The 24405-nt window shown below is 39.8% G+C and overlaps 1 protein-coding gene and 1 long non-coding RNA gene across 2 annotated transcripts in view; one reads left to right on the forward strand and one right to left on the reverse strand.

The window, feature by feature from the left end:
* Positions 1 to 24405, forward strand: part of LOC113624884 (uncharacterized) — a 99863-nt gene that overhangs the window by 57606 nt on the left and 17852 nt on the right. The gene's annotated exons all lie outside the window — the stretch shown is intronic.
* Positions 16294 to 18514, reverse strand: FSHB (follicle stimulating hormone subunit beta). The gene is made up of 2 exons (XM_027115127.1): positions 18327 to 18514; positions 16294 to 16704 (listed from the first exon to the last, which is right to left on the reverse strand). Exons 1-2 carry the CDS (start codon positions 18483 to 18485, stop codon positions 16474 to 16476), a joined length of 390 nt encoding a protein of 129 aa, XP_026970928.1. The 5' UTR covers positions 18486 to 18514; the 3' UTR covers positions 16294 to 16473.

Genomic DNA, 24405 nt, shown 5'->3' on the forward strand with positions numbered 1-24405 from the left:
TGAGACTTTCCCCATTTCAAATGTAAGCATTTAGTGATAAAAATGTCCCTTTCAGCACTACTGTAGTTGTATCCCACAAATTTTGATATGTCATACTTTGATTTTCATTCAGTCCAATGTATTTTTCACTTTTCTTGAGATTTCCTCTGACTCATCAATTATTTAGGAGTTTTCTGTTTAATTTCCATGTGTTAAGAGATTTTCCTATTGTCTTTTATTATTATTTTTTTTTGGTAATTGATTTCTTGTTTGATTCCACTTATATTGAAAAACACACTCTGAATGATTTTAGTTCTTTTAAAATTGCTGAAGTTTGTGTTATAGCCCAGGATATAGTGTATCTTGGTGAATGTTCCATAGGCACTTGAAAGAAAAAGATTTATTCAGCTGATAGTGGTGGAATGTTCTATGTAAGTCAATTAGAACCTCTTAGTTGACTGTGTTGTACAGATCTTTTAAATTCTTTCTGCTTCTCTCTCTTGTAGTTTTATCACTTGCTGAGAAGAGGGTGTTGAGGTACTCAACTGTAATTGTAGATTTGTCATTATGTCACTGCCTTCTTTGTCTCTAAGTAATTTTCTTTTCTCTGAAGCCTACTTTATCACATTTTAACATAGCTATTCCTGCTTAACATTTCTTTTTATTGATGTTTCCATGGCATACCATTTAACTTCCTTTTACAAACTACCTACGTTATTGAATTTAAAATGAGTTTCTTGTAAATAGCATATGGTTGGGTCATTTCCTTTTTTTTTTTTTTAAGGGGTGCTGCATGGCATGTGGGATCTTAGTTTCCCGACCAGGGATCTAACCCATGCCCCCTGCATTTGAAGCACGGAGTCTTAACCGCTGGACCACCAGGGAAGTCCCTGAGTCATTTCTTGGCACATTCTTGAGGGAGGTGTGAAGGGACGGTGGAGGGGTCTGGCCATTTTTTGCTGTCAGGGCTCCTGATCATCCCAGCGGTGTTGGACTTGCAGGATGTTTTCACAGGACCAATCATGGGGAGGAATAAGCCTTACTAGGTTGGGGGTTGGTAAACACAGGTCTGGGTTACCTTCTTCTCTTGGGTGGATGTCCAGCTGCCGTGTTTTTCCTCCAGTTAGGATCCACATAAGTTACTTTCTCCTCACCACCTTTTAGAATTCTCCTTTGGTTGCCTTTTATGTTATTTCCAGAATTCATATCTCAGCAGGGAGAAGCAGGGGGAAATGAGTCAATACCATCTTGTACAGACTGAAAGTCAATATACTTTCTATGTCAAATTACTAGATTATAAATTCATTGAATGTAAGATCTGCCTTATACTTCTCAGTATCTTTCACAGTTCTTAGTACAGTTTTTTGTATATTATAGCTTTTCCATAAATATTTGCAATTTTAAGTTGGAATGTTTACAATTGTGAACTTTAGGTTATTTCTAGACCCAATAACTGGGTTTAAATGTCCATTTGTAATTGTTTTTATACTGAATAACAATCTTCCTTATTGATTATTAAGTGAATGCTTCTGTGTTATTTTGGCAAAACTTATAGTGCTGTCACCATCTTTGGGACATTGTTCATCCTACATTTCTTTCAGGATTTCTGTATGTTGGATCTAGTGACTACAACTTAAGGACTTTTCTAATTATTTGTAGATCCTGTAAACAAAGATTGTAATTGTAAACTGTTAATATGGAAACAGGATCCCGTTAAACTAAATTTACGTTCTGAAATAGATGAAATATTTATTTCAAAGTCAGCTATAGTAAGACAGAGGAAAAGATCTAGAGATTTTGAAAGTAAGACATAAGAACTTGTTTTTTAAAAACATTGTTTTCCACTAAAAGGAGATTAGCATGTGATTTGGTTTAACATCATTGAATGCACTTGGCTTGATCCCTGATGGAGCTGAGTGACATACACTGGTTTGCTTTTCCGGCTTTACCTCACAAATTATAACTTGTCACATATAATTACCTTTTCTATAGCAACTTCAATAGTTCATTTGCCTGTCGCGTTTCAGAGAACTCTAAACCTTTCTTCATGTACCTTTTAAGTGGGCCGAAATGCTCCTCCCCCATTCCATCCTGTGTAGCTAGTATATAGTAAAATACTCGCTTATTATGATCAGTGGCTATATATTCCAGTTACCACATTTCTTTCATAAATACATTTCCTTTAAAGGATTTAACTTTTGGATCTGCCAAAGTCATTTTGAATGTGGCACTGTTCCAAGTGAGTAGGATGAAAAGTCATTTAGAATAAGGAATCTAGGGGTCACGTTTTTGCTTAACAAGAATGTCAGTTACTGAGATGACCAGAATGCTCAGATGAATGGATGTGAAAAGAGAAAATATATAAAATCACTCAGAACTCAAATGGAAGTTAACATGAAATATTTGAAGTGGACATGTATTTCTCCTTTCTTCTGTAGCTTTCATCATCTGTACTGTACAACCTAGCACTTGATTGTATTTTGTTTTCTAGTGTTTATTATCTCCTCTGGTTAAGTATTATTTTACTTGACATTATATACAAGCTGCTTATGAATCAGAATTAAGTCTCATAATTTTTCTGCTTTCTCCTTTATCCCTTCAACTCTTCCTTTTGATAAGATCTTGTATTTCAGACTTTCTGGCCAGCAATAATTTTAAAGGTTCTACCATGCTGTCCCACAAACCATCAACATGTCTCAAAATTCCAACACCCCAGTGTTTAAACTAGATCCAACAAACTGGATCTCATAATTGAAGTAAAACTGCAATTCTTTGGCAAAATGAACTGTATTAATATTTGTATTTTCTAATCTGCTTATGGAGCTAACAATAGATAATCATGCTGATATTGAAGGCAATGGCCAGAGTGATGTATTTTATTTATTTTATTTTTATTTTATTTATTTATTTATTTATTTATTTACTTTTTGCAGTATGGGGGCCTCTCACTGTTGTGGCCTCTCCTGTTGCGGAGCACAGGCTCCGGATGCGCAGGCTCAGCGGCCATGGCTCATGGGCCCAGCCGCTCCGCGACATGTGGGATCTTCCCGGACTGGGGCACGAACCCGTGTCCCCTGCATCGGCAGGCGGACTCTCAACCACTGTGCCACCAGGGAAGCCCTATTTTAGATCAATTTTTGATTCAGAAAATACATTCTTCTATCCACAGTTCCTAGTTCAGTACCTGGTTACATTATAGGATGTTAGGGGATGAAATATCATATTTATCACGGTTTCCATTGTTGCTGAAACCTAGGGGAGAGGAAAGAAGGAGATAATTTCACCAATAGTATATTCAAATTTATATTATAATCTTAAAAATAATTTTCTATATCTGTTGACTTTAAGTGTGGGAAATGAATATCTTTAAGAGTGGGTGTGATAAATTCTGTTTTGTTGGTGTGTCTTTGGAGAGATCTCTTAGGTAAGTGGAAATATATTTTAATGCTGTTTTCCCTGGGTGAGTAAGTGACATTCTCTCATGAAACAATAATCTATTAGAACAGAAAGGAATCATCAGGACTATCTAGTTTAAATATCTGTATTTACAATTTTCAATTTTAGTAATGGAACCATTTTTCAAACAAGGGAGAGGGTCCTGAGGACATAGTGTGAGAATTCTTCTGGACTTAGGTGTATTTGAAGCTGGTACCATGCTAGCCCTTCTTAATTATGTGTATTACAGATCCCCTCATTTGCTTGAGTTTCTGGCTCTTGTAAACAAACAAAACAGAACAAAAAAACAAAAAAATTCTTGACAAATGTAATAAGTTTATTTATAGTAAAATTGAGAGTGAAAAATTATAAAGTATCTTAAGGCTTATTCTATCAAATTTCACCCAAAGTCTGTGATAGTTACTTTATTTAATATTCAGCGAGTAATTTTTGAGTGCCTACCATATGTCAAGCCCTGAAATTTTAGGCTCTGAAGACAAAAGTACAAACAAGTAGTTCCTATCCTCAAGGAGTGCTTAGAGTCTAGAAGATTTAGCATCAAAAACAGACATTAAATTATCTCCTGAAAGCATCCTGAATTTTTTATCATGGAACTGTACAGACAGCCCATAAACTGTCCTGATTCAGGTCCCATGTACCTTGAGTCTAGCCAGTCATGTTTTACATTTCACAAAAGTATTCGTATTTGAGATATGAATCTTGACTGGAAGAGTTGGATCCACTTTTGGTGAAGGAGGATGAGAGCCTTTGACAGGTGTGTTAGTTTTCTATTGCTGCCATGATAAATAATCACAAACTTAGTGGCTTAAAACAACACAAATGTATTGTTTTACAGTTGTGTAGATGTTCAGCACAGGTCTCACTCAGCTAAAATCAAGGTGTCAGCCAGGCTGTGTTTTTTTTTTTTTTTTTTTGAAGCTTTAGAGGAGAATCTATTGCCTTGCCTTTTCTAGCTTCTAGAGGCCACCCACCAGCCTTAGTTCATGGCCTCCTTCTTCCCATCTTCAAAGTCAGCAAAGGCAGGTCAGGTCATTCTCACATTGCATCACTCTGACTTTCCATCTCTCTCTGACTCTACTCTTCTGCCTCCTTCTTCCACTTTTTTTTCTTTTTCTTTTTTTTAAGACACACCATGTGGTTGCAGGATCTTAGTTCCCCCAACCAGGGATTGAACCTGGGCCCCCAGCAGTGGAAGCACGGAGTGCTAACAACTGGACCCCCAGGGAATTACACCTCTTTCACTTTTAAGAATCCTTGTAGTTACATTGGGGTCATCTAAGTAATCCAGGGTAATCTCCCCATTTTAAGATCCTTAATATTAATCACATCTGCAAAGTCCCTTTTGCCATGTAACATAATATATTCACAGGTTCCAATGTTTAGGGCATGGATATCTTTGGGGGCCATTGTTCTGCCTACCACAGTAGGTTATGTAAGCTTAAAGATAAAGGGTCCTGATATGGCTTGTGATTCACTATTAGAAATTCAGGACCATGTCACCTTCACATTTAGCCTTTCCAGCTACAGAGGCTGCTAGTCATATCACAACATGGAGTAAAATAATGTTAAGTTGGCTGGTGTTATAATCATTTCTATTATGGACCAAATGTTTTTGTCCCCACTCACCCTCCCTCCCTCCAAATTTATATGTTGAAGTCTCAACCCCCAATGTAACTATATTTGGAGATGGTGCCTTTTTGGAGGTAATTAATTAAATTAGGTCATAAGGGTGAGGTGCTGATCTAATAAGATTAGTGTCCTTATAAGAAGAGACATGAGAGAGTTCTTTATCTCTTTCTCTTTCTCTCTCTCTCTCTTCTCCCTGCTTCTCTCTCTCCCTCCCTCCCTCATTCTCTGTCCTATAAGGACACTGTGAGAAGGTGGCCATCTACAAGCCAGGAAGAGAGCTCTCACCAGGAACTGAATTCGTTGGCGCCTGATCTGGGACTTCTAGCCTCCAGAACTGGGAGAAAATAAATTTCTGTAGTTTAACCTACCTACTCTGTGGTATTTTGTTACGGCAGCCCAAGTGACTAAGACAGACTATGGGCCAAGCAAGATGATTGGCCAGAGACAACCCAGAATCTAACCCCATTACCATAAAACCTGAGACTGCGAGCCACGTTGGCAGAGCAGTTCTCCTGGTTCCCTTACCCTGCTGCTCTCCACCTGGGCACCCCTTCCCAGTAAAGCCTTTTGCTTTTTCAGCACGTGTGTCTCCTCAGATAATTCATTTCTGAGTGTTAGACAAGAGCCCACTCTCAGGCCCTGGAAGGGGTCCCCCTTCCTGCAACAAAATCACCCAGTCTGTGGTATTTTGTTATGGCAGCCTGAACTAAAACCGTTTCCCAAACTGCTTTATTTCCTTCTTCATTTTTCACTCACTGGCCCGTCTCCTTGCAGCTTCTTCCCATTTGTCTTTGTCCCAACTTTTATTTAAGAAAATAGAAAAGGACATAAAACATGTTCAAGGTTAGATGAGAATGTAACATATTGCCCAGAGGAAAATTAAATTGGGAAGCAGCATTCTGCAGGTGCATATTAAGTGAACTGGTGGGGAAAGTATAATTTAGGAGATGGTGAAATTGCATTTGAGTGGAGATGTCATCTCACAGTGCCTGTGTTGATCTAGAGATCATTTTCATTTTAGTTGCTTGCACGTGTCATGTACCAGCACTCCCCACTACATTTCTTTTGGGATCATCAAGAATAGATTATTCAAGAATGATTTGCAGATCAGTGTACAGCTAGGAGAAGTTTCCTGCATTGAACTAAAGACAGGGCAAAAATAAAAATCATGAGCATTATGTTTTTCTTTCATTTTTAATCAGTTGATTTCTCACAATGTATTAGGCAGTAAAACAGGATGTTTAAAATTGGGATTTCAAGACCTCAAAATGTAATAGATTTCAGATATCAAAATGAACCCTGAGATAGACCATCCTCTTGGAATATCAGAGCAGATGGCCAAAAACTTCATAGAGAACCTCTAACCCTCATTAAGGATTAAAAAAATGTTGACGGTTGTTTTGTCAAGCCCAGGTCTGTGTGCCTGATGCACAGTGAGGCCAAACAAACTGAAATGTTGGAGTGTGGAGCAGAAAAAGGTTTATTGCAGGGCCAAGCAAGGAGAACAGGCAGCCCAGCCTCAAAAGATCCAAACTCCCCAGTGGTTTTCAGGGAAGAGTTTTTAAAGGCAACGTAACAAGTGGTGAGGGCTGCAGGGCACATGACTTTCTTCTGAGTGGTTGGTGGAGAGGTAACAGGGTGGTGTTCCAGAAATCCCAGTCAACAGCCCTCTGGTTCCAGCCAGTCTGGAGTCTCAGCATGTAGTTAGCATCCTCCACCTGGGTGGGGGCCTTAGTTCCTGCAGAACAGCTCAAGGATTTGCATCAGATTGTTAAGTACATCCCTTGAGGAGGAACTGAGACTCTGTCTTATGGCAGAACAGTTGTTTCTTGACTGATTTTCCTTTGTTTCTGCACTCCTTCACTTCCCTAATTAGCAACTGTTTGGAACTCAGGGAAGACCTAGGAAACTAAAGGTTTTTTCTACAAATAGGAAACAGGGGGACATGGAGGGGCTTTTGTACCTGGGAGGGCCCCTCTGGGCCCTGCTCGGTTTTAGTTGGAAATGAGATTTTACAAAGAGGAATACTTTGGAGAAATTCCCACTCTATCAACTCTTGCTGAGGAGGCAAGACAGAGAGGTACCCTCTCATTTCAAGTTCAAGGGTGGGAGGCTTCAATGTAACCATTCAGAGAGCTTGATACACATTCCCTAGAGTTGGTGGATGCAGTGGCGATTTCTGACTTGTGCCTGAGAAAGCCAGAAGTCAAGAAGCTGGCTAAAGCTTCCTGTGACCTCAAGGTAGAGGGCTAGATCTGATCTTGGGTGGCCTCGGCCTGCAGCGGCTTGAAGAAAGATTTCAGTTCCCCGGCCAGAGATTGAAGTCGGGCCATGGCAGTGAGAGAACTGAATCCTAGGCCACAAGACTACCAGGGACAGTGGCCAGTGACAGGACCCTGACCTGTCAGCTTTGTAGAAATGAATTCCCACAAAGAGATGGAAAGTGGTGAAACAAGTAAAATGCTTATTAGGAGGAAAAAGGGTATGTGTGGATAGATACACAGGCGGGCTCAGAGAAAGAGTCATGCCCTCATGGTAGTTTGAATCACATATGGGGCATTTCTTCCAGGTTTCCTTTGGCCAGTCATCTTGCTTTGCCTGGTTCTGAGTCTGAATTTGGTTTATCTCAGGGTCCTCCCACGTGTGTGCACGCATCCCTTAGCCAAGATGGATTCTAGCGAAGAGGCCTATGGTTAGGTTGACAACACCTACTATAGGGTGACACCCCCCCCCTCCCATTTTGACCTTCAAGGAGGCTTTCTGTGCACGTGAGGTCGGGAAGATCTCCTTGACTTGGAGATTGAGGAATATGTGGTCTGTTTGTCTCTTATCTGGGCAGTGCTCAGCTTCTCTTCCCTCCTGTTATTGCCTTCATCTTGGACTATCTGTCCACAGGGGACAAACTCCAGCTGCTCAGCCTGGGGCCCATCTATCTCCTGCCGCAAATCTGGAAAGCAACTGCTCTCGTCTCCAGTATTGGGCCAATGATTCAAGAGTTCTGGGATCTGAATAGGAAACCCACTTCAGGAGTACCTATTTAATAAGGGATCCTGCTTAAGAGGGTTTTTGCCAGAGGCTGGAGGTGTAATGTTGGGTGAAGGAGCTGAGGGAGGTCAGGAAAGGTCTGCTTATGGAGATGCACTACCCACGTCAAGGGAATTGTGTTGGAGGGTCCGAGCAGAGGAGCCTCTGAAGAACACAGACACATTCTCAGGAAAGAGTCAGGTCCTAAGAGCAGACAATCATCTTTTTTGTCCTTTCTTTTTTCCCTACTATTCTGCATCCTAATCCAGAGGGGTCAGCAACCTTTGGGTGCAAATCCCAGATGGAGAGAGAGAGTTAAGAATCATGCCCCCACTCCTCCAACGATTGGAAAATTTTAATATCACCTCCCGTTGAAGTTTTTGGTATTAGTTGGAACTGAAGCTTTGGGGTTACTGTCATGTTTGTGGAGTAATAATGAAGATTTTATTACTCAAGAGTGACCAGTGATATTCTCTAGCCTGATACATTTTCATGCAGTGGCTGAAGAACGACAGCTACTTCTGAGCAAATTCAAAGGGACAGGGGGGAACAAAATAAAGTTGCTTTTAGGATTATACTCCGTGAATCCTGCTTGTTTGGTGTACCGATGACAGAAGCATGTGATATTCATCTTTCCTTTTTTTTTTAAATTTCAATTTTGTATTTTTTGGCTATGCCGCATGGCATGTGGGATCTTAGTTCCCTGACCAGGGATCGAACCTGCGCCCCCTAAGGTGGGAGCGTGGAGCCTTAACCACTGGACCACCAGGGAAGTCCAGTAGCATGTAATATTCATCCCTTGGGGCCAATGTACAGAAAATTGACTGAATTCAGATCAATATGCATATCTTCAAAAGGATGAGTCACCTTTTCTTTTCAAATGCAGAACGACAACTTAGAGCTTTTCCATGCCATTAAAATCGTTGGGTCTGACTTCAGATAAATATTTATTTTAGATACAGCAATCAATCTGCCTGCCATGTTCAACTTCCCCTTCTAAACTGCCTTTTCACTTCCCCCTTGCTCAAGAAAACAGCATCAGGCTGTTCTTTGCTGGTAAGAGGCCACTGTAGGAACAAAGGTTGTATCCTGCTTCCAGAGGCAGCTTGATACTAGGGTACTCAGAAGTCTACTGTTGGGGTACCTAGTGGCCTTCATCATAGCTTTGTGTGAAGAGCTCTACCAAACAGAGATGGTAACATTTGAGTCCATCAAATCCTTTCTCTTGGAAATTTAAGCTGAGAGACTCAAAAAGAAGTTCTGATGGATACTGGGTGCTGTGTTGAAAGGAGCCCATGATTAACAACACATCCATACTGAGGATATTGGAACTGCTATGGAGAGAGAAAGGCATGCTAGTAATGAACCTTGGGGGCCCCTGACTGCCTTGATCCCTTTGGGTGTTCTCATTTTAGTTCCAATTCCACGAACATCCTTACAATAAAAGCTTCCTTTCCTGTAAAAGAAACTTGATGAGTGTCTGTCCTTTGCCAATATAAAAGCTCTGGCTGGAAGAATATGGTAAACTTCACCCAGCAGCACTGAGTTCACTGCACACTCATTGCAGCCACATCTTCAGTATTTACTTGTATCTCAGCTCCAGTGTGAGGGGCCCTTGTGTTTCTGCTTATTTTAAGGACAACTGACTTCCTAGATGCAACATCTATTATTTCAGTTGGTTCTGAATGTTTATTATTTTCATCATTTAATGTGAGCTGATTGTCTAAATACCTGTGTCTTCACATGGGCCAGCAGACCATATTCTATATACAGGCTTTACATGTGATCATTACATATATTGCTTCAAAGTGGCTCAGATTTTTTTTTTATTATTGATCTTATTTGCTGATCTTTTCAGCATCTATATTGAAGATTGAGAAAGAAATGCTAATGGGGTAAAGACATTGTGCTCTAGATTTTGAAAAATTATATTAAGCTAGAAATAGATATGTTCCATGTACAGGAGCCTTTGAAGACTTATTGCTTAATAACCCCAATTCTTTTCCTAGCTCCTCTGTGCTTCACCAGTCTCCCTGGTAGTAATCTTTAATATTTGGTCTAATCAGTATTACCTCTCCCCCAGGATCAACCACTGTTTCCCCAAAGTGGGTTGAGGCCTTGAAGTAATCTCATTTGAAAGGCAGCATTTAATCCTAGTGCCATGTGAGTTCCTGGATCCATTAAAACCTTATCAGTGAACTGAGGGTGAACAACATTTTAAGTTCTAGCCAAAGGTTGCCCAGAGGTCTACCTCTACATGGACCCCACCCCCTAAAATACCCTTGCAGTGAAGCTTGTGGAGAAACAGTGGAGCACAGTAGATAGCACGCAGGCCTTGAAGTCATGAGAACTTCCTGAATTCTGTATTCCCCAGTTAGTAGCTCTGTGATCATACTGCCTCAGGGAAAGGGACTTTACCTGGGGAACAGGCAGGAGGCACTAGCTTGACTTTTTATGTAGGGTTTTTCACTAGACAGCAGGGCTCTTCAGTGTCATTCCCTGAATCCATTTTCAGACTGAAAGACGAAGGAAGTTCCATTCAGGGAAATTACACACACACAGGCACATATATCTGGGATCAAAGTTAAAGTACTAATTAACAAGTCTTTTTCTTTTTTGACCAGAAGCTGGTGATCTAGGGTGTATATGGGAACAATAGTAGATAACTTGTTTTGTGCTTGGTTCATGTGGCTTGGTGTGAAACATTGTATTTAAGTTCCTGAGATACTGTGGATACCTGTTAAGGTAGCATTACCTGCTGTAACATAAACCCTCAAGTCTCAGTGACTTAACACAAGAGAAGTTTATTTCTTGCTGACATAAAGCCCTCTCAGAGGGAGCAGGTGTGTGGGTGTGTGTGGGTCCTCTGGTCATTCAGGGATACAGGCTCATGGATGCTCTGCCGTCTTCTATACAGGGCTTCCATGCTTGCTTTAAGCATGAACATTCAGCCATTCAAGAGGGGGAGAGAGTAGATTCACCTGTGGGAAGGGTTTATGAGCCAGACCTAGACAGAGTGCATATCATTTCTGATAACCTCCATTGCTAGAACTCAGTTACATAATCAAACCTTTCTACAGGTGAGGCTGGGAAAAGTACACTATGTATGTCCCCAGGAAGACTAGAGAAAGGGTTTTGGTGAACATGTAACAATCTCTGTCACAGTCCAAATCTCTGAGAACAAATACAGTTTCATCTTTCTCCCTCAGATGGAACCACCTCCGTCCCTCTCCAAAGATCTCATCCATCTCTAAATCAAATTCCCCATTTTCCAGATGAGCCTCCTTATGGGCTGGCAACCCATGAACTAAAAAGACAAGTTATCTTTTTTGTCTCCCTCCATTCAGTATTCAGTGATGAAGTTGGGACACTTCCACGCAATAACACTGTTCACAGTAACACTTCCATTCATAAAAAGGAAGACTAGAAAACATAGCTCACAGGATTAAGCAATGATCAAATCCTTCTTGGCAAGCTCTATGGAATCCTGCTTCTTGGCAGTGGAGGAAGTTCCTTAATTAGATGATGATTCTTCTGGAGGAACATTCTTTCCTTGTCCATTATTCTCCATAACTCCTGGCTCCATCATCTAGAAGGTTCTTCCATATCCATTATCTTCCACAGCCACATTTGAAGTAGGTATTGGAGAGATGCCATCCTTGGGGTTGTATAGATTTGTAGCCTACTTCCTGCTTGTCAAGTTAGGGGACCCAAAGGTTGTGCAAACAATCAGGCAATTTTAGCCTGGTCTTAGTTTTGTTGGCAATAAACTCCCTTAAAAACAACCTTCATTTGGTTCCTGGTGCCTATAAACACATCTAATGTTCTCTTCTTAAACATAATTATCAATCTTAATATATATATTTTTTTGCTTCCTCACAATTTAATGGTTCTACCACAAGACAAAAGACCTGGGTGGGAAGGCCACACCCTAAATCTGTCGTTCCTCAGGGCTGCATCTTAATGGCTCTTTTTCCTCAAATTTATCTTATCTCTTATTATTTGGGATCTAGAAGCAATAGGCTTTGATATACCACCAAGGCTCCAAATTCCTGAACTTTCTCCATTTCCTTTTACGTCCCATTGTAAACAAGCCATCTCTTTAATGACTAGGAAGTAAAAGTCCAATCCCATTAACATTCAGACTCTTTGTAAACCTTTCCCTTACAGCATGAGTTGTCACACTTTTTCTATTAAAGGTCTAGATGTAAATATTTTAGACTCTGTGGACCATATAGTCTTGTCACAGCTACTGAATCCTGCTGTTGTAGTACAAAAAAAGCCTTAGACAAGACGTAAACAAGTGGGTATGGCCGTGTTCCAGTAAATTTATTTTGAGAAGAGGGTCAGATTTTGCCTCTGGGGCATAATTTCCTGACCACCAAGCTAAAGGTTCAGTAGGCATGTGGTTGTTCTTCGTGTTTTCACAGGGAAAATTTTTACTCTGATTATCACTCTTATTCTGTTGCAGGACTACTAAGCCAGTGCCATATACACTAAGTTTTTTGTTAATGCAGCCCTCCACATCCAGTACCAATTAATGTATTATTAAAATAATGCAATTTTTTCCTAGCATATAAACCCACAAAAATCAGCAACTTAACCGATAGAAGCCAAGTCCATCTGGTTTGCTATAAAGGGTTGTTGATGTTGGGGCACAGCATTCCATGTAGACATTCAGGAATCCAGGCTGATGACGATCCTGTTCTCACCAACACAAAGCTTTCAAGGCCACTGTGGGTGGTGACATTCAGCCAATAGAGGAAGAGAAGGAAAATCCTTATGAGAGGATTTTGTGGGCCAGGTATGGAAATATCTCATTGTACTTCTGCTCACATTTCATTGGCTGGAATATGGATATACCTGATTATGAAGAAAGCTGGGAAATGTAGTCCAGCTTTACAGCCAGGAAGAAATAGGCACAAATCTGGGTGCACACTGAATTCTCTGCCACAGTCCCCAAGTGAATATTAATGACTGAGCCTTTCCTCACTAGCTGTGTGACTTTAGGCTTAGAGCCCATTTCATTTTTCTTACAGTAGACATAAAATCGGAATTAAAAATATAAGGCACATAAAGATGCCTTGTTAGTTTCAACTTGCAAGCACTTTACACGCCTGCAAGAAATAGTAAACACCTGCATAGCCCTCTCCCAGATTTATGTATATTAACGTTATACCATATTTGTGACTCGGATTTATCTTAAGATGTAAACATTACAGATATAGTTTGAGGCCCCCTAAGTACTTCCATTCCTCTTTCTCTTTCCTCACTGTCATGAACCCAGTGTTTATTAATCTTATGTACTGGCATCACTTTTTTTTATCACTTGGAATTCAGTGCCGCTGACTTACTGACTAGTTTAAAATCATAGCCACATCTCTTGTGGGATGAAAGGCATGGTATTATGGCTAAATCATTTCAGGAGTGGAAGACACAAAATCCTCCCTCAACCCTCACAGCTGGTCTCCAGGTCTAGCAGCCTCTTGGGGAAGAGGGAGATACGAAGTTAGAGGTAATCACAGGTCAGACCATGACGGGCCTTATGTGCTAGCTAAAGATTAGATGGGACTTCCCTGGTGGTCTAGTGGTTAAGACTCTGCGCTTCTACTGCAGGGGGCGTGGGTTTAATCCCTGGTTGGGGGACTAAGATCCTGCCTGCATGCTGTGTGACACGTGGCCAAAAAAAAAAAAAAAAGATTAGAATTTTATCCTCTTGAAAACAATGGGAAATCCCATTCATTATTAAGCATGGTCAAGGTTGTGGTTTAGAAGGATAGTTCTTGTTGCTGTGTGAGGACTGTCCAGAGCTAAGAGAGACCCTTGCCATAGTGCTGGGGAGAGATAGTATGGGCTTCAACTCAAATGGTGGCCTGTGGAGGAGTGCCTTTTCTTCGCATGGCCCTGGAGGGCTCACAGATTTTCTCTCTTGCTTCTTCAGGAAGGGTTGCACTTCAGTGTGGCATGGAGGGGCCTCAAGCAGAAGCTGCTGCTGCTTCCTAGCATTTTGACCTTGACCTTTTTTAGCTAAGTGGTGAAAAAGTCTCTCTTTATCAGGTTTATAGCTCTTCTGTTGGAACTCCCAAGCACCTTACACGCATTATCTTTTTTAACCTTCATAGCAACCTAGTGGGATAGTATTCCACTTAAAAAGGTAAGAAAAGTGAGACCCAGAGTGGTTAAATAGTTTACCTAAGAGTACTAGAAAGAGTCTAAGCTGGGTTGTTTTTAAATCTGATTTACCAACTTGCTACATTGTCTCAAGGCATAACAACTAATATTTACTGAGGAATTACTATGTGCCAGACATTATTCTAAACTTTCTATATGTGTTATTCTGTTTAATTATCAGTATAATCCTCTGAGGCAGATAATATTAGTATCTTCACTTTATAGTTAAGAATCTGAGGTCCAGAAAATTCAAGTAATTTGTTCAAGATGACACACATCTGGTCAAGATGATTAAGACAAATTAACTCTGGAGCCATTGCCTTCTAGTACCTCTAAAGCGAAAGCAATTATTTTGATTTTCAAACGTATAGGGAGAAGGAAAAGGCTGTGTTATAATTTAAAGCATCTTATTAAACATTGTAAGTATAGCTCCAATTTCAATGTATCAAAATGTTGTAGAGAATATAGCTATAAGCCACGCTCAATAGCAGATTTGAATGGACATACCTGATTATCAGTACCTGCAATTTTGCTTCAATCCTTGCCAAAATGACTTAATATGATAGAGTAGCCATAGGAGAGCTGGGCTAAGAGCTGGGAAGCCAGGATTCTTATCCTGCCTGCCATAAACAGTCTTTGTGATCTTGTCTGGGTCACTTGACATCTTTGGGCTTCAATATCAAAAATCCAAGGAATGAACTAGAGACTCTCCAGTGACCCCATCTACTCTGTGATTCTCTCTTTGCTTTTTCTTTCCCCACTACATTAGAAAGTGACTTCAAATAGTGACAGGAAATTTAAACAAGGAAATACTTTTAGAAATGCAACAAAATTAATTTTAATATCTCCAAAGGTCAGGACAAGTAAATATTACAGATGTACTAGAAATTTTTTTGTAAGATTCTTTCTACTAATATTATAAACATATAGACATTTTAGTCATCTGCTTTTATGTGGGAAAAAAACTCCAAATCTATGACTCTGGTGGTGAGTATCTTTATTAAAAAAATAAGATTTAAATAAATTAAACAATCTGAAGATGAAACAAGTAAATAACTAAAAGAGGTAACATCTCGAAATCAACTCATGAAATAGTTTCAATATTTACCCTCTTGAAAGAAACAGATTTGAGAGAACATTGATAGACAAAAGACTGATATAGAGAGGATTCTAGAAAACAGCAGTTTTTTTTTTTCTCATGGCTAATTCTTCCTAAAAGAGTTATTTCTTTACACAAATGTATTTGTAGGTAAGATAAATGTACTTATAAAGTTGCCAAAATTGCTTTCAAACCTGCTTTCAAATCCACCTCTCTCCAAAGGTGTGGATCCCAGCCTGGAGGGCAGGGCGATGTAGTTTTTTTCCTACTTCCCAAAGGGAGTTTTGCAGGAGCCTGACAGCATTTGTTCAATTTATTTAAATGATGGAGTAGATGTGGGCTAATTTCCACAAGCCCACATTAACATTTCTTGCTTTTGCCCTTAACTAAAAGGGTTGGCAGTAATAGCTTGTAAATCCTGAGCTCGTTAACCACCACCTGCCTGAGCAATTCAGAGAGATGCATCCTGTCTCCATCCACCCTCCATGTGCCAGAGAAGAAGAGGTGAAGCGGAACTGGAATGGATGCCCCACTTCCGTGGACTGACCAGCATTGCTGAGCACAGCCTCATCAGATAGCCTCAGACATCCTCTTTCAGTTGTCCTACCCGCTACCTTTCTGCTCTTACTTTCCTTAAGGAAGCCATTATTGAGTTTCTTCCTAAAGTCTAGTCATGAAGTTAGGCATTGAGGCTACAATCACGAAGAAGAGACTGGGACTGCTCTGAGGGCTCAGGAGTCTGGCAGGAGAATGCTACATTTAGTACTTTCACCCACTCTTAGCTCATTTCCTTCCTGTGGGCCCATATCCCTATGTCTAAGAGGAAGGGATTGCCTGAGAGGATTTCTAAGATTATTAAACAGGAAAGCAACCCCATGTCTGTAAGTTAAGTAAGACTGAATAAAACTTATGGAACCAGACCTAGAATACAGGGTTGGGTGGTGACAGGCCCCAGGCCCCAGCACTCTCCAGTCCTGGAGCTCCCTTATGCAGGAGAGCAGGGATCAGTGGGGTCTCCCACAATGGTTTGCAGCCTGGGCACATGTACACACAGACGTCTTGAATATCTTGGTCCTTCAGGTCAAGGGTGGGCAGCTCAAAGTGTCCACTGCTCTTTATTCTTTCATTTCACTGAACGAGCAGTAGCTGGGCCCCAGGCCTCGCACGGTGCAGTCAGTGCTGTCGCTGTCACACTTGCCACAGTGACATTCAGAGGCTACTGGGTACGTATACAGGGAGTCTGCATGGTGAGCACAGCCAGGCACTTTGACCGTCTCATACATCAGCTCCTTGAAGGTACACGTTTTCTGGATGTTGGGCCTGGCTGGATCCTTGTACACTAGATCCTGAGTGGTTTAGGAGAGAGAGAGAGTTAAGTTACAGTATTTTGGAACTTTCTGTTTAGCTTAATCAAAATGAGACAGGGATTGAATACCGCTTGCTCTAACGTTTACCCACTAAAGCTCACTTAGGAATTCCTAACCAAGGAAACATGATCTCAGCAGTGACCTATATGCTATACCAATGTTTCCTGATTGTTTTGGAAATCTTACAGAAAATATAAGTTGTTCCTTTTCCTATTCCTTATGTCAAAATATTAATTATTTCTCCAACTATAGAGATTGAATTTTAATATAGAAAAATGATGAAAAGGGAAATATGACAAATTTTAATGACTTTTTATACTTAGTTGAAAGCTATAATGACAACTTGAACCATAAAACAATGGAGTTTAATTTCTCAGAAAATTTTTCCAAATACATTGTCCCTGAGGATTTATAAAATATAAAACACTGAGGTTTAATTTCTCAGAAAAATTTTCCAAATACATTGTCCCTGAGGATTTATAAAAAGTCAAAAAAAATATATAATGTGGAATGTTAATGCTTAGCTTAGCATGACTATGAAAGCTTTCATGAAAGCTCATGGAAATCATGAAGATTTTAAATATTCCACAGTCCTGTACACATCTTTCCCCCTTAAATGCTGTGTATTTTGCAGAGCTCTCAGTTTCAAAGGCTACATGGTTTGCATATAAAAACTTTAATCCTGGTAGTATAGGTTTATTCTAACACTTTCTAGTGAAAAAAAAAATTCACTGAGGGAAGAAGTTGGCACTTCTGTTTATTTCAATATCATGCCACCAAGTCTGTATCCCAGGAAGGTATGATAAGTGGAGTTTGGTCAAACTCATTTACCACCCCATAAAGTAGATTTCATTAAAAATTGCTGTTTTCAATGTCAGTTTGTAGAATGAAATGCTGCATAGATAGCCAGGTGCTATAGGGGAAAAAAAAGAAAAAGGAGAAACTGCTTCTTTACTTGGATTAATTCAAAGAAGCTGCGTGAACACAAACTAGTGGTTTTATGCCTCTGTGCCTTGGTTTTCTCAACGGTATAAAGAAGTGAGTGGGTTTGCTGATTCACTTTGGTTCTAATAGTCTGCAAGGACTGATTGTGTTCTCAGGATGCTTGTTGACATTTGTATTCAGGTGGGCCAATAAGACAGTTTTTATAACATGGTTGTGTTTTTATATGATTTGCAAACATATTTTGGTACTATCTCTATTGTAGAGATACGGCTTCAGTTACAGAAATTGGCTTTTGGGGAATATTGTAGCTCTTCTATTATTAAATGTGTGTATGTTTATCTCTATGTAAAATCTAGTATAGAACAATTTTTAAAAATTGTTTTAAATTTTAAATAAAATTTAAAAAATAGATTTGACATATTACTAAATTGATCAGATCAAATCTGAGGCTTTCTTGCATTTACCCTAATCAAATATAAGTCCAAATGTTTAACTGATATCATGGTAAATAACCCCAATCATAATACAGACAGTACTAGCTAAGGGACTCATGGCTATTCCTTGGGAAACTTAGAATATTGATAAAGTGGGAATTAATGAAGCCCGCCTCGTCCAGACCCTCAGCACCCTCACTTCCAGGAAAGCAAAGTACCTACCCGGGTGTAGCAGTAGCCCGCACACCATGTGGTGTTCATGCTTATGCAGAAGCCACATTCCTCTTTCTCCACTGTGATGGTGATGTTGGTTAGCTCACAGCAGTTGCAGCAGATTGCTGTCCAGCAACAGAAGAGAAAGCAAAACGGGACCAACTTCATCCTGGGCTAGGAAGCAAACAATTAAGGCCCATGAGAAACCAAGACCAAAGCATTATAATTGTTATGTAAGTTGACCAAACCAAAAATAATTGGTCTACCCATCCTCTCCAGTCACATTTTGCTCCAGCAATGTTTTCTCCTTTTCTTTACGTCTTCGTTTCTTGAACAACGATTTCTTCTTATTCTCCTCCTCAATTTCTTTTTTGTCAAAGTAGGAACATATTATAGATCAAAACTCTAATATAATGATTTAAGCAATGTTTAAGGATTAGGGTGGTACTGCTGACTGTCTTAAAGTGAATACACTGAAGCAAGTAATTTTAATCATCATATTTGTCCCTTGATTATCATTTTAAAGACTAGTTTTATTTAAAAAGAAAAAGAAACTTCTATATTACAAAATTAGTTCTTCATTTTTAGCAGCTCATAAGTATTATCATTTGCTTTTGCCCCAAGCTCCCCCCCACCCCCTCCATTGTTTAAAACAAGACTCTTTCAGAGGCCAGGTGAATGGTCTATGTAAAGTCAATTGCTTGCTAGCAGTGATTACAATTATTAACCATGTTTAAGAAGCCAGGTTGACAAGCAAAAATTCCCTACACAACAGAAGTCAGAAAGCTCTAGATTTGTTCTCCAGATCCTGAAAAATCTGTAGATTTCAGAAATAACTGTCACTGCTTGATAACTATAGATGCTGAGACTCACCTGTGGTTGGCTGCCTTGTCTGGGGAACGTTGTAGGCTGAGTCTAGTCTCAGTTCACCTTTTATACAAAATCGTCTGAAACTAGCACCTTGTGGATTTGTTGGGTATTAGTAAGAGCAATGTTAGCCTGAAGCTTACTGTAAGTGAATCAGTGTTTAGATAGACAGGGAGATCAAGCCTTACTAAAATAGTCTAAATGCAGTAGATCAAGAAAAATGTTACCAGAGATGATTATTTTATACAGATTAAATTTGATGTAGTAGAACACCCACTCCTTTACCTTGTCAAATTAAATCTGACTCTGGGTTTTTCTTTTGTATCTTTAACTCAGGGAATTCAGAATCCTTTCCAGGTGTTGCTTTGGCCCTGTTGAGGTTCATCAAAAAGATATGGTTAATAAGTTACTCCCAGGGTAGATTGAAAGCTGTAAGGGAAGAAACAAATAGAAAGTCTTTCATGATCTGATTCCTATCTAAAGTATAGACTGTATTTCTGTTTACTACCCACATCCAGATCCTCTAATCTCAAATGTTATTCTTTGATGCTTTACTTGTAATTCTTCAAATGTTCTGCTGATTCATTTCTCTAGGTCTTTGCATGTGCAATGTTCATCCTGCCTGAAATGTCCTTGCTTCCTCCCTAGGTCTCCTACACCACTCACCCCTGGCCAATTTCTCAACCTTCAACACTCACTTGCCAGCGTTTAGGATGGGAGATAGAGGAGAGATTTAATTACCACCTTCTTTTTGTAATCCTTTATATATCTCTGTTTCTCCCAGTAGACCAAGAGCTCCATGGAGACTGGGATTGATTTGTTTAACAAATATTTATTAATTAAGCAGTGTGGCTGGAGCAAAGGAACAATGGTGGAAATACTAGGATGTGATGTCAGAGATGTAACGGAAGTCACATCATGTAGAACCTTTTAGGCCGATATAAAGACTTTGGTTTTTACTGTCCCTGACTGGGTACCAATTGCAGGGTTTTGTGTAGAGGAGTAACACAATCGATCTGATTTAGGTCTGAAGGGATCCCTCTAGCTGCTGTGTTGCTAATGCAGGGGGAAAAAGGTAGAAACAGAAAGTCCTGTTAGATGCTACTGCAGCAATCTGGGTAAGAAATATTTCTTCAGACTAGTATGGTAGCAATGAAGGTAATGAGACAATCGGATTCTGGATATATTTTGAAAGTAGAACCAACAGAATTTTTTGAGGGATGAATGTTGGATATGAGAGAAAAAGTCAAGGATGACTCTAAGGATTCTGGTCTGAGCAACTTGAAGGATAATTTTGCTACCACCTGAAATGGATGGCTGTAGACATAGTAAACTTTGGGAAAAGATAAGGAGTTCAGTATGGACATGTTGAGCTTGAGGTATCTTTAAGACATCTAAGTAGAATGCTGAATCTGGATTTTGGGAGGAATATATTGGCTGAAGGTAGACATTTGGGAGTTGTTGACATGAGCCTAGAAGAGAGTACCATGGGAGTGGGTGTGAATAGAGAAGATAAAATGACCAAGAGTGGAGCCTGGTGTATTCCAACATTAAGAGGTCAAGGACAAGATTAAGTTTTTTTCTTCCTTTATCCAAAGGAAACAGAAGAGTCATTGAGGAAAGAAGGAAGTGGAGAGGATGTGGTGTACCAGAAGTCAAGTAAAACGAGTGTATCAGGAGGAGTGAGTGACAAGTGTACCAAATGCTGCTGAGAGGTTAAATAAGAGGAAATTGCACACTGCGTGTGGCAATGGAAGGTTGCTAGTGTCCTTGGCTAGAGAAGTTCCTTTGGAGTGAGGGGAACAAAATCCTGATTGGTATGTGTTTAAGTGATTGGCAAGAGATGAATTGAAAAAAACAGTTGAATATAGATAACTTTTTATTCCAGGAATTTTGATCCAAAGATGAGGAAAGAGCTAGGTGATTTGGTAAAGCGGAAGTGGGGTAAAGATAATTTTCTTTTGATTTTTATGTTTTAAGATGGGAGAAATAACTGCTTGTTTTTATGGTGATGCAAATGATTTAATGGAGAGTGAAAAATGATGTTGGAGGAAGAGAGGAGAAGTCCTGCAGTGTTCTTGAGTAGGTGAGAAGAGATGAATCTTAGAGCACAGGTGGAGGGACTGGCTTTAGACAGGAGAATGGAGAGCTCATCCTGTATCAGGCAGGAGGCTGTCTTATGGGTGCAGATGCTACTGGATGGGGAGGTATGGTGAGTGCAGAAGATGGTGATTGGTAGGTGTGGTGATAGTCTCTGTGCAAGCTCTCCTGAGATTAATTTCATTTTCTCAGTAAAGTAGGAAATAAGGTCATCATTTCAGAATTAGGATGGTGGCTGAATTGCTGAGGATTGAGGGATGAAAAGATCTGAATAGTTTTCTGAGACTGGGAGAGGGGTTGAGTTATCAGTGAGTTAGGCAGAGTAAAACTTCCTATCAGCATTAAGGGCCCACTTGAGGTTTATGGTAAAAAAGTTAACATGAGACCACTAAGCATGGATGTGCATTTTTCTTTTGACCAGTTCAGTGGCAGGGATTCAGGCTTATAGGTGACAACTAGTTGGATTTACCCAGGTTTATGATTTTATCAAACATGCATGACAAAGATAAAACTTAGCAAAGTAGTGGGCACTGTAAATAATAATTCAGCATTTATGTAAGTGATATCTGGAATGGAGAAATACTTTTGAAATCTGTTAGTAATAGGTAAGTAAGCATATTATCAAAGTTATAGAATGGATAATTAAATTTCATATAATGCATATTAAATGACATATACTCATGATTCCTGGAAAATTATAAATCCTTTCAATTTCTCTAAAAGAGTACTAACAATGTAATGACTATTAGTTACACCTTGTGTTTGCCATTAGCTCTTTTTATGTTATCTATGTGTGTTCACAAAGTATATTTATATGAATATATGTTAACCTATGTGTTTTAATGACTAATGTATATACAGTGTTATTAGCTCTTTACATATTCAGTTTGAAATATTAACAACTTCTTTTTATTGAGCACCTACTATGCCCAAGGCACTTAACTAAACACTTTAAATATATGATCACATATTATCTTTACAACAACTTTTTAAAGGGGTTACTATTATTGCTCTTTGAAAGATGGGAAAACTGAGGATAAATGACTTTCTCAAGACTATGGGACCTGTAAGTAGCAAGGCTGGAGTTCGTATCTGAGTCTGTTTGGCTCCAACACAGAGAGCTACTCTTCAAACCATATTGACCTCAGTAGTTTATAATTCTCACCAATCCCATTAGTGGGAGAGGGGCCAAGACAGAAGCCATTCAGAATTTGGACAGATATTCCTAATGTCCATGTTTATACATCCATCCACATTTAGGTCAGAGGTCCCCCCAAATAACCCTATTTTCCTTGGCCTGTCAAGAGGTCCCCCAGACCTTTCTCCTAACATTGAGCCTCCTATAGCCTAGTTTATCTGACTAGTGTATTTCCTAATTAGGTGTTATTGTTTTCACAAAGCTTGTCAAAATATTTTATTGGTGAAAATTTAGAGATCTTTTTTATTTACCTTTGTATTCCCAATAGGAAAAGAGTTTCTAGTCCACAGTAGGCACTAATACACTTTTGCTGAACAAATTGAAACACAAATCACTCATAGTTTTCCTTATGCTCTGCTGGTCCATAGTCTGTTTGCTAGTTGATGCATTCCTTGTTCTTGCTCTGTTCTGCTCTTGGGAGAAAGGACCTCTGCAGGCTACCTTGCCCAAGCTGCAGTGTCAGCAGGCTTTTGCCTCTGGGAAGGAAGACTGGAGAGTGAAAGGAGGGGGAAGTCAGAGCAAAAGTCAGATGCTCTGACTTTTGGCTGCACAGCGTGGCATGCAGGATTTTAGTTCCCCGACCAGGGATTGAATCCAGGCCCTTGCCAGTGAGAGTGCGGAGTCCTAACCACTGGACCACCAGGGAATTTCCACATCTGTCTCCTTTACATTCTTTTTTGCTGGTGAGTAGCTGCATCTTTTCCCTGGGTCCAGGTCACAACAGGTAGCTCTTCTCTTAGTTTTCCCAGCTTTTGTGAGGAAACCCCTTTTGTGGTTTGAACTTCTGCTGTGTGGTCTCAGGTTTTGTTTCTGGAAACCCCACTTGTATCCCTCCAATCCTGAAGGTAAATGGGGCTTCTGATCTTTGGGTTACGTCCTTTCTCCTGTCTGGCTTCTCAGCGGTTCTAACACTTGCATAATTAATTCCCTGGATTAAATTCCCTGTTTTACATATTAGAAGAGGTTTCAGATTTCCTGGTTGGAAACTGACTGATAACACCCATCTTTATTTCTAGCCCTTTATTACTGGGTTTTAGTATAGTAATATTAACTCAATATTAAAAAAAATAGATTATTTAAGGAGACCCTATGTCAAATTCTTACTTTATTGGCTTGAAACACCTCCCCACTTCCCAAATTCACATGTATTTTTTTGTTGTTGTTGCTGGTTTTTTTGCGGTACGTGGGCCTCCAACTGTTGTGGCCTCTCCCGTTGCGGAGCACAGGCTCCGGACGCGCAGGCTCAGTGGCCATGGCTCACGGGCCCAGCCGCCCCGCGGCATGTGGAATCCTCCTGGACCGGGGCACGAACCCGTGTCCCCTGCATCGGCAGGCGGACTCTCAACCACTGTGCCACCAGGGAAGCCTGATGTATTTTTTCTCTCTTACTTGAGAGAAAAAAGGTTCTATTCCTTAGATCTGAGATACGTTTCTCCTACAAGTACTCCTACAAGATTTCCATTTAGATGTAGCTTCTTCTAGGAGTTATTCACTCATTCCACCTTACACAGTAGTCAACATTCAATACTCATTCCAGTACTTTCTGTTTCATTTCCTTAGTTCTTAGTACCTATTTCAATGTTAACATTCATCACATTATATTTTAAATGAACAGCAGACTTCTCTTGTAAATTCTGGTGAACCAATGTCCACAACTCTGTGAGCATCCTTAGAATTTCTACCTGTGCATACACTCAATGACCTACATCGTTTTTTCACTTGTAAAGATTTTTTTTTTTCAAACGATTTCTTTATGTTTGTGTTTAAAAATAGGAAATTAAGGACCTGTGCTCATATCTTTATTTGCTCCTTCTATGGCCTGGTATCCTTTTCCTCCTTCTCTTTTGTCCATGAGATATATGTGTTGTAATGTAAAATTTTAAAAAAAGTTTAATATATTAAATTTTCTAATTTAAATTTATT

The sequence above is a fragment of the Aethalodelphis obliquidens genome, unplaced genomic scaffold, assembly GCF_003676395.1.
Source record: "Aethalodelphis obliquidens isolate GAN/ISIS:26980383/991018 unplaced genomic scaffold, ASM367639v1 scaffold14, whole genome shotgun sequence".
Taxonomy (NCBI): Eukaryota; Metazoa; Chordata; class Mammalia; order Artiodactyla; family Delphinidae; genus Aethalodelphis; species Aethalodelphis obliquidens.